Source organism: Schistocerca nitens, chromosome 1 (assembly GCF_023898315.1).
Source record: "Schistocerca nitens isolate TAMUIC-IGC-003100 chromosome 1, iqSchNite1.1, whole genome shotgun sequence".
NCBI lineage: Eukaryota > Metazoa > Arthropoda > Insecta > Orthoptera > Acrididae > Schistocerca > Schistocerca nitens.
Genome location: NC_064614.1, coordinates 159271932 through 159282868, shown reverse-complemented (window position 1 = coordinate 159282868; position 10937 = coordinate 159271932). Strand labels below are relative to the sequence as shown.

General features: G+C 38.0%; 1 protein-coding gene across 1 annotated transcript; it reads right to left on the bottom strand.

Annotated features, from left to right (window-relative positions):
- Positions 1-5688: 5688 nt before the first annotated feature.
- Positions 5689-8340, bottom strand: LOC126244093 (tubulin alpha-1 chain-like). The gene is made up of 5 exons (XM_049948210.1): positions 8195-8340; positions 7267-7489; positions 6877-7178; positions 6242-6769; positions 5689-6114 (listed from the first exon to the last, which is right to left on the bottom strand). The coding sequence occupies exons 1-5, from the start codon at positions 8195-8197 to the stop codon at positions 5818-5820; spliced, it is 1353 nt and encodes a 450-aa protein (XP_049804167.1). The 5' UTR covers positions 8198-8340; the 3' UTR covers positions 5689-5817.
- Positions 8341-10937: the final 2597 nt, after the last annotated feature.

Sequence of the window (10937 nt, the reverse complement as noted above, 5' to 3'; positions counted from 1 at the left end):
TCAGAACTAGATGGTGAGTTTAGTTGTGTAAAACTATTGAATGAAAATATAATGGTAGTTAGTCTATAGACGCTACAGTCTGGAACTGCGCGTCCGCTACGGTCGCAGGTTCGAATTCTGCCTCGGGCATGGATGTGTGTGATGTCCTTAGGTTAATTAGGTTTAAGTAGTTCTAAGTTCTAGGGGACTGATGACCTCAGAGGTTAAGTCCCATAGTGCTCAGAGCCATTTGAGTCAAGTTAGGCTATACAGTAAAGGTCGCCACATGGTGATGTAAATTTGTTTATTGAAAAATGTGAATTAGTAGTCAAAAAGATATTAAAGAGCAAGACAATAATTGCTATCTGTGGTGATTTCAACATAGAAATGGCAAACACATAAAGGCAAGTCACTAGGACATTCTTGAATATGCTAAGATCATTGGATCTCTATCGTACAAATAACCGTGCCAAATGTAAGAATGCCTGCATAGACAATATTGTTGTGAATTTCCATAGGGAAGATTTTACAGTCAGACTTGTAAGAAGTGGACTTGCAAATAATGAGCCACTACTCCTTACACTCTGTAAGAGCCAACCAGTTAAAATTGAAGAATCTAAAGTAGTAATGGTGCGAGGGCAAAAGGAAGAGTACATAAGTCTAAAACACAGATGATGTGACTTACCGAACGAAAGTGCTGGCAGGTCGACACACACACACACACACACACACACACACACACAAATGTTTATTGATAGATTAGGAAGTGCAGATTGGAACTTCATATATAACTGTCAATCTGGGAAAAGGGAACCTGAAATTGCATTCAATAACTTCTTTAAAAAGTACACAGATTTATGGTATTCTTGCTCAGCAGTAAAAATATTTGATATCCAAGTGAAATGAAAAAGAAAAGACTGAACTGGTTTACAGAAGAACTAGAAGAAATCAGAGGAAATATGCATATGCTGTACCAGATAAGCAAGCCTCTACCCCAGCAGCAGAACAGAGTGTGAACATTCATGAGTCATATCCGAAATGCAAAACAATTCTACAAAGCTAAACTACTTCTGGCAAAAAAGCAAGCAGTGGAAAACTATACAGTAAGGGCTCCCAATAAATCAAGGCAGCATGGCAAATAATAAAACAAGGGAATACACCAAAATGCACAGAAACAGTCCTGCTTGAACCCAAGGAATTAAATCAGTACTTTTTAAACTCAGTTAAAGAAATAAGTAACAGTATTAAAGCAACAAATTCATCTGCAATGGATCCTGTTGGAACACCACTGCCTGTTAACCTGGTGTTTCAATGGAGAGCTGTCACATCTGGTGATGTTATAAAAGCAGTATACAAATTTCCAGGTTCTAAAAGTATGACTGTTATTGGTTATCGAATAACATCATTAAAAAGGCAGTACACTCAATTTTACCATAGTGGATGCTGTTGAATTACATGACTGTTCCTTTACATGGCGTAGAAAAATTTTCGCTACCAGTCACAATAAAATATTATTTATTTGTCACATGACTGGTTTTGGGCATGTGCCAATCCTCAGGTGATTATACATTCATGTACATGTTGATATTGCTAGAGATCAATAAAGATGAAGCATCATTATTATAGTTATGCTGTGATGACAGGTTTTCCACTTAGTTGCACACTTATTATCATTTTCATGTTTGTATGTCATCACAGTGTATTTCATGAGTGCACGTCGTAATAGTGACATATGCAGCTAAACTATATAAAACTGAAATATGGATGTGAAAATGATAACAAGTGTGCAACTAAGTGGAAAAAACTGTCACCACAGTGTAACTATAATAATGATGCTTCATCTTTATTGATCTCCTGCAATATTAACATGTACATGAGTGTTTAAACACCTGAGGATGGGCATAAGCTCGAAACCGGTCGTGTGACAAATAAATAACCTTTTATTGTGACTGGTAGGGGAAATTTTTCTACTTCCCATTAGCTTTTATTTTTAATAAATATGTGAAATTTGGAGTTTTACCAGATGCACTTACAGTATCAAAAGTTGTCCCAGTTTCTAAAAAAGGGGGCAAACATCTTCCCCAAATTTACAGACCAGTCTTCATTGTTCCAATATTCTCAAAGAAATTTGAGGCACTGATACACACACAAATAAGCAGCTTTTTTGAAAAACAGAATATCCTAGGTAACAATCAAACAATCAATTTGGTTTTGCAAGGGGAGAAACAAAACGGGTCATCTTGGAAATCACGGACCAAACCTTAACAGCTTTTGAAAATAAATAACATGGTATGACTGGTATTATGTGACCCAGGCAAAGCTTTCAATTGCATTCCTGTTGACATACTACTGAGGAAACTAGAGTTTTGTGGGGTGAGAAGGAGCACCTTAGCTGTGATAAGTTCTTATTTAAGTAACAGAAAACAATTTATCTCAGTCAGAAATGTAAATTCTTCCATAATGGAAATCAGCAGATGTGTACCAGTATTCTTCTTCTTCATTGTAGCTATCAATGATTTACCTAATAACATAGCCTCCCCTGTCATATGTTATGCTGACGATACAACATTACTTACCACACATCAGAACACTTCAAATCTAAACAGTGTAACAAAAGAAACACTTGATAAGGGCCTGGACTGGTTTGCAGCCAATAAGCTCCTGTGCAATCCTGATATAACCCAACAAATTTTAATGGGAATAGCAAATGAAGTAGGCAATAAGTCAGTAAAACTCTTCGGTATTTACATTGACTCAAAACTCTATTGGCAGGAACATGTCAGTCACGTATGTAAAACAATATAAAAGCCACTGATCATTGTCTTAGGAAACATGGGGCATTTAAGCCTGATACTTGCAAGGCCCAGGACACTGCAACGGGTGATGGCAATTCTTCTTCCAGATTTGCTGACAGATGGATATGTAGAGACAGGCCAATTGTCTGGCCTCCATGCTCTCTCAACCTAAACACACAGGACTTTAGCACTTGAAAATTCTTTTGTAGGGAACCCCAGTACAAAACATTTGGAGTCTCTGTCACCATGCCAGTTACTCATGTCAAGGTAAGTTAACACTCAATTCCAGTCTCAACAGATGCAGTATCTTTGTTGACTGTAATAAATGCTCCCCCCCTCCTATGGCATCTGATCTCTTCAATATACATCCCGTGCCTTGCTAAATATTTCAGAACTCTCTACTTCTATCATACCAGATAGTTTAACTTCCAGAGTTATTTAATAAATGTCAGTGAAAGTTGATCATTAACTAAATGTGCCCACAAATTTTTTTTGATCATATTCATGTTACAAAGAAACAGTAAAGAATGTAGATCACTTCAAAGCAGTAGCATAAAGCTCTATGTGCTTCACACATTTGTCTTGTTTCACAGTTCAAACCATCAATGTGGAGAGATTCACATCTACAATATTCTATCTTTTCACCTCATAAAGGAAAAAAAAAAAACACTTTGACCATACTAATAGTATGAGCCTATCTCAATGTAGTACATTTCCCTTGAACTCTGAGATAAGTACTACTGCATATCATATTTGATGATTAACACCTCTAACCATTATCACTGCATATTGTTTCAAGAGTTTTCCATCTGCATGCCCACACCTGTATTTTCAGCTCTACTGTATGCTGAACTTTTCATCCCAAATCAATATGGACCACTAAAGTAACACACTGCCTGACAGTCATTTTAATATGTTCTTGTGCATTCATTTGAAACTCACCAACAGCTTAAAAAACTGCCAGCCCACTCTCACCTCCAGTGATTGCTGCACTATTGCAGTTCAGCTTGTGCAGCACAACTGCAGTTTCACTTGTGATTAACACTTCGAAACCCACTTACTAAGACTGCCCTGAAAACCCAGGCAGTTAAAACAGTGCTTCACACAGGAAGCCATGTCCTCCACTATTTAAGACAGTATATCTTTGTATTGCATGTTTATAATAGTCATATGCAGCTTGCTGATGAAATGTAGTGTGGATATAATGTGGCCTGCAGATGCAATCTTCACAGTACTCTTTTCTTCTAGGGGATAATTTACATTCAGCTAAGTTGTTCATCATCCTGTATCCAACATAAAATTTAGCAGCAAACTTATCTTGTTATAAATCACCATATCTGTATTATAAAATACAAGTGGACTTAGCTCAGATGGATGCTGTACTGCCAACTATTATGGAATTGTTAACATTGAAAATGATGTTTGGTTCCACTGATGAATTGCTGGTGTTGGAAGAATCACTGATTTAGACGAGTCAGAAATTTAAGTGTTAAAAAAATATATACATCTGCGGCTATACTCCACAAACTACCTTATGCCACATGGTGGAGGGTACTTGTGTGCCCCTCACTTTTATTCCTGTCCTGTATGGTTCACAATAAGAATGATTGCTGACAAGCCTCCAAATGGGCTCATCTCTGGTATTATCCTTCATGGTCTTTCTACCATATATATGTAGGGGGAAGCAGAGTTCACAAGTGCGAGTTGCATTCATGCGAGCGTCTATTTTTGAAAAAGGCTTTGTTGACCAAAAGCTTATATTGCGAGTCTTTGTTGCACCTATCTGCGACTTACTTTGAAATCACTTTCCGTATTTTGGAAGGTGGTAGTATCAATCAAAACAAAAGTCTAACAAACATGGGCTGCAAAGGGCTTTCCTTAAGAGCTATGAACACTCATCTTCATTACGGCAGAAGATCTTTTCTACCAAAGAAGGGCTCATAAGCTCTTAAGGTACATGTTTACTAAACTTTCTTCGAATGAGTGTTCCTCCCATATCCCTGAATATTGACCAGCCTCCTGGGGAACCCTGGGTACCTCCATCCTTATACTCAATTTGATATTTTAACCATGTGGTCATTTCTTTTCAGTTTCCTTGTTTCTTATTACTAGTTCGTTTCTAATTCTGATGTAACTGACCATTGGCAAACCAAGTCCTCATAACACTGATTTACCAAGTGCGAGCAAATACCCTCAATTTTTCTCTCCTCCAAAATATTCACCTATATGGATAAACACAGAAAAAGTATTTCCAAACTCTTCAATCGGTCTACTATTGAAAACATTTCTACCTAATACATCAACTTTAGAAACACCAATAGCTTTTTACATCACTTTTAAGAACAATGTAAAACACCCAATGCAACTTTGGTTGAACATCAGTACACCAATTTAAAATGTTAGTTCAGTTACATGTAAATCACAGAAATGGTTAACATGATCAAACTCCAAAAGCCAATCTTTAAGTAGCCTACCTTATTCTAGGTCGTTACCTCACTTTCAACACAAGTCCTCTTTCGTGAGTGAATTTACTAGTATTATCAAGTGTAGCAGGGCAAAAATTTTCTATTTGTATTCTGGAGTTTAAGATGGATAAACAATGATTTTTCATGTCAAATACATTTGGAAGAAGTACCATTTTACACTTCACATGAATTAAAAATTTCTTATAATATCAATTTACAACACTTAAGCTCAATTGTTTCACAAACTGGAGGCAACCAGAGCCCACAAATATTTATAATCCAACTTTCTGATGTGTTACCCAAAAACTGGATAGTACACGTTGCTTAACATTAATACCCATACCAGAAAAGTCAATGATTCATAAGTAGCCCCTAACACTCAATTTCTTTGGTTAATTTCTCAAATTTAATTCATTCAGGGACATTTGTAGAAATAAGTACCATACAAATTACACCAAAACAAACTTTATTAAATAAAAAATGGAATGAACAACCTTTGAATAAAAAAATAAAAACACATCAAATGACAATTTTATAACTTCATATGCAAAATTGGAAAAAATTTAATCATGTCAAACTTAGTACTCTTCTGCTCCTTCACCTTCCCCTTCAACAGAATCCATACCAACTTCCTCATAATCCTTTTCGAGAGCAGCCAGATCTTCACGAGCTTCTGAAAACTCTCCCTCCTCCATACCCTCACCGACATACCAGTGGACAAACGCTCTCTTGGCATACATCAAATCAAATTTGTGGTCAAGGCGAGCCCAGGCCTCTGCAATTGCAGTTGTGTTTGACAGCATGCAAACAGCACGCTGAACCTTTGCAAGATCACCACCAGGTACCACAGTAGGAGGTTGGTAATTTATTCCCACCTGTAACAAATAAGGCAAGGTTTAAAGAATCAGACAAAAACAATGGTAAACATAGTAAATATTTCCATTTATGTCCATAAAATATGGATCGGCAGCTAAATCACAGTAGTAATATAACCACACAAACCTTGAAGCCGGTTGGACACCAATCCACAAACTGAATGGTTCGCTTTGTCTTAATTGTTGCAATGGCAGCATTTACATCCTTTGGCACAACATCTCCTCTGTATAGCATACAACATGCCATGTACTTTCCATGCCTTGGATCACATTTCACCATCTGGTTGGCAGGTTCAAAACAAGCATTGGTTATTTCTGCCACAGAAAGTTGCTCATGGTAAGCCTTTTCTGCAGAGATTACAGGAGCATAGGTAACAAGTGGGAAATGGATACGAGGGTAGGGAACCAAGTTGGTCTGGAATTCTGTCAAGTCCACATTAAGAGCTCCATCAAAGCGAAGAGATGCCGTGATTGAGGATACAATCTGGCCAATCAGCCTGTTCAGATTGGTGTAAGTCGGCCGTTCAATGTCCAAGTTTCGGCGGCAAATGTCATAGATAGCTTCATTATCACACATGAAAGCACAGTCTGAATGTTCCAAAGTGGTGTGAGTGGTAAGGATGGAGTTGTATGGCTCCACAACTGCTGTTGACACCTGAAAATTAAAGGTAGGCCATAATTCTTTAGTTACAGAAAGCAGCACACCCAATTTACCTTCAAACGTATCTGAATGGCAACAATGGTTTGCGTAAACATTCTTACCTGAGGAGCTGGGTAAATAGCAAATTCCAGTTTGCTCTTTTTGCCATAATCGACAGATAGACGTTCCATCAAAAGTGATGTAAAGCCTGAACCAGTACCACCCCCAAAGGAATGAAAGATCAAGAATCCTTGAAGCCCAGTACACTGGTCGGCAAGCTTGCGAATTCGATCCAGCACAAGATCCACTATTTCCTTTCCAATTGTATAGTGACCACGAGCATAGTTATTTGCAGCATCTTCCTTGCCTGTAATCAACTGTTCCGGGTGGAACAGCTGTCTGTAGGTGCCTGTACGCACCTCATCTGCAAAGGAAGAACGCACAATTTCAGGTAAGAAAGAAATTTAACTTGCCACTAAAATATTTTAAAGTGCACACGATTCCGTACGTACCAACAACCGTCGGTTCCAAATCCACAAACACCGCACGTGGTACATGTTTCCCAGCACCAGTTTCGCTAAAAAATGTATTGAAGCTGTCATCGCCGCCTCCAATAGTCTTGTCTGACGGCATCTGCCCATCGGGCTGGATGCCATGTTCCAGGCAATAAAGTTCCCAGCAAGCGTTACCAATCTGGGCTCCCGCTTGACCAACATGGATTGAAATACATTCACGCTGAAACAAAGTAGAATGGAGGCGGTAGGTTAGCTACAGTGCCAAGAGTATCTGAGAAAAAAAATTGTATTATTTTGAAACACTGAAATAGTAGCCCGAAACTGTCTTGTATCAACGAATCCGGCTGAAGTTTAATCCGCGCAACGATCACTTGATAGAAGATGGGTCATTACTAAATGAAAGCTCTAAACGACTTAGCTTTAACTTCCAAACAATACCGAATTCAACTACGAAATACATTGTAACGTCAAACAATTTTCGTCGAAATTCAGTGTTCATAAGACTTGAGTAATCAATCTTCATTGAATAAAAAAGTCTAGAAAACGAATATTTGTCTTAAAAAATGCCTGATATATCTTCGTATTGCAATAATAATTACACTTTAAAATTTCCATTTCGTACAATCGACCGATCATTTGAAATATGGCAGCCACCCGGCAGTATGCCCCGCCCAAATTCGTAATTTCAAACTCCGAAAATAACACAAAATCCTTCTGCTTAACGTTATACGAATATAAACTCTCACTGCTGAGGGAAATAAATTTATCTGATCAATAATGTTCTTACCCGCAGACAGTCTGAATACTGTAACGTCGAGTTACATGCACTACGGAACGACACACAAAATCTAAATCATGTAATCGCACCGTCTACTTCGGACAGTTTGGTTCAAGTTAAGATGATCAACGCTTGGCCATAACTTACCATTTTGCTATCTCTCGCTACTATTACACAGTAGAAAGTGAAAACGAAACTGCAACCTTTCGCCTCGACTGAACAGTGCTAAGATGTCCCGCGCCGAGGATAAATTGACGGTTGGAACGTCAGAATTCACATTCCACCGACCTCAACAAGAGCGATATATCGATAGCAGTATGTATAATTGGTCGCTCTCTTCGACCACGGTCACACAGCACACACAAAAACCAGTTAATTCACTCTATACAAGATGTAGCCTCTTTTAGTTATTAAATACATTTTAAGAGGTTTTTCCATGCTTCTCTTCCCTCTGTCCGCTGCTGTCTTCTGCCAGTTGAGGCCTGCAACTTTCCTGAGCTCCTTTTCCCGGCGATCAGGTGGTCTTTCTGGTGGTCTTCCTTTTTCTCTGGGGCTCCACACGAAAACTGATTTTGTCCATCTTCCATCCTTCGTTCGTGCAAAATGTCCAGCCCACTACCATTTTACAGACTTAACCCGTTCTACAATATCTTTTACTCATGTTATTGCTCGAATGTCTTCATTTTTCTGTCGATCTTTCTTAGTGAGACCTAACATTGACCTTTCCATAGCTCTCTGAGCAGTTCTAAGTTTCCTTTTGAAAAATTCATTTAAAGTCCAAGTTTCAAGTTTCACACCTGTACATTAAAACCGTTAGGACACACTGATCAAAAACTGTTTTCTCTAAGTTGACTGGCATATTAGATTTGAAAACTGTTGCATTCCTTCCGTAAGCCCTCCAACCCACTTTAATTCGACGAAAAATTTCTGGTTTCAAATCCCCTTTTGTGTCAATTAATTGCCCCAGATAAACGTATTCTGCAACATTGCTTAGGATGGTGCCGCTCAGTGTTACTCGTCCTGCAGCTACCCACTTATTATACATAACCTTGGTTTTAGAGTGATTTATTTGAAGTCCCACTTCCTGACAACGATCTATTACGTCTTTTATAGAAGACTGCATTGCCATCTTACTGTTAGCTAGGAACGCCATAGTGTCAGGAAATCTCAGGCTGGTGAGCCTTTTACCATTTATCCTTATTCCTCTATTGTTCCAAATAATTTTGGACATTGCCATCTGGAGAACTGCTATAAATAACTTCGGGGATAAAGGATCGCCCTGCTTTACTCCTTTGCCAATGGGAAATTCGCATTTCCTTTTTCCTATGTTGATATATGCTACAGACATGTCATAAATATTGCACAATATGTTTATATATTTTGTTTCCACTCCTTGCTCGGCCAGTCCTTGTATGACTGCAGTGTGACTGACAGAATCAAAGGCTTTTTCGAAGTCAATGAAGGCTATGCGTAGTGGCATTTCATACACATTGGCTCAACGAATTGTCTCACGCAGTGCGTTTATATAGTCAATTGTACAATTCCGGAATCTAGCTTGTTCTATGGGCTGTGCAGTCTCCACTAACATTTTAATGCGACATATCAGGACTTAAGTAAACACTTTATATATATCAGAAACTAAGCTAATGGGGTGGTAGTTCTTCAGATCGTGGATACTTCCCTTCTTATGAAGTAAGATTATGTTTGCTTTGTTCCAGCAGGTTGGGATGCTGTCATTCTGTATACACGAAGTAAAGACTTTAGCTAGATGTTTTTCTGTTTCCTCTCCTTTAAGCTTCAGTATGTCAATTGTCAGATCATATAGACCCCTGCTTTGCTATTCTGCCTCTCGTTTATAGCTTTTCGTGTTTCCTCGGGGAGGATTTTGGAAACTTCATCATGATCTGCGTAATATTCTGCGTATGACAGGGATGGTATAAACAATCAACAATTCTAGCAAACGAAAAAATTAGTTTTAGAGATCTCAGTTCTTTTTGGATTTTCCGTTTCTCTCACATTGGTCAAATGTAAAAATTCACTAAATATTTCATTGTCCTTGAATCTAGAGATAACTCAACTGAAAAAGTTCCAGCAGCAACAAGAAAAGGAAAACTGACTTCATTTCCGTTTGTTTCTTGTAAATTAGTAGCTATGTTTATGGAACTGTTACTTTTAGGTTTTCGCCTTGTGCCCTAATATGATCCTGTTTCTAACATATGTAACAGAGCAGTTGAAACAGGCAAGAGTTGTGCCTTTGCTTAAGAAGAAATAGAAAATTACTGGCCCATTTTCCAGCTGTCACCATTCTCAAAAATAATAGAAGCAATTATGAAAGACAGATTAATGAATTACCTGAATAATTTCAATCTTTTAAGCGAATCACAGTTTGGTTTCTGAAGTGGCAAAAATACAGAGTCAGCCCAGACATAGTAGAATTCACAAAATTTGTACTTGATGCTCTTAATAAAGTTGAATGTGTCCCAGTCATATTTTTGGATCTTTCTAATACCTTTGATACAGTCAATCACAAGATTCTACTAACATAAATTAGAAGCATTAGGAATAAGAGGGGTAGCTAATGACTGGTTTCGATCATACCTAGCAGATGTAGTACAAAGTGTAGAGATAACACATACATCAAATAGGTCTAAACATTTGTAAAACACTTATCAGAACCAAAATACTTTAATACAAGGGTTCTGCAAGGTAGCATATTAGGACCGATGCCCTTCCTGATACACTCAACGACTTTCCCAGTAGTGTTACTCACAATGAAAACATTCTCTTCGATGATGACAGCAATATTATAGTCACTGAGAAAACAAGAGAACTCCATGTAGAGAAAGCAAATGAAACTCTCAAGTAAGTTTATGATTGGTCAACAACCAAT

Coding starts and splice junctions, on each gene's coding strand:
- LOC126244093 (XM_049948210.1), bottom strand. Junction 7,179..7,266: donor TTTGGAACCGACGGTTGTTG/GTACGTACGGAA, acceptor CTTCCTTTGCAG/ATGAGGTGCGTACAGGCACC. Junction 6,115..6,241: donor GGTGTCCAACCGGCTTCAAG/GTTTGTGTGGTT, acceptor TATTTGTTACAG/GTGGGAATAAATTACCAACC.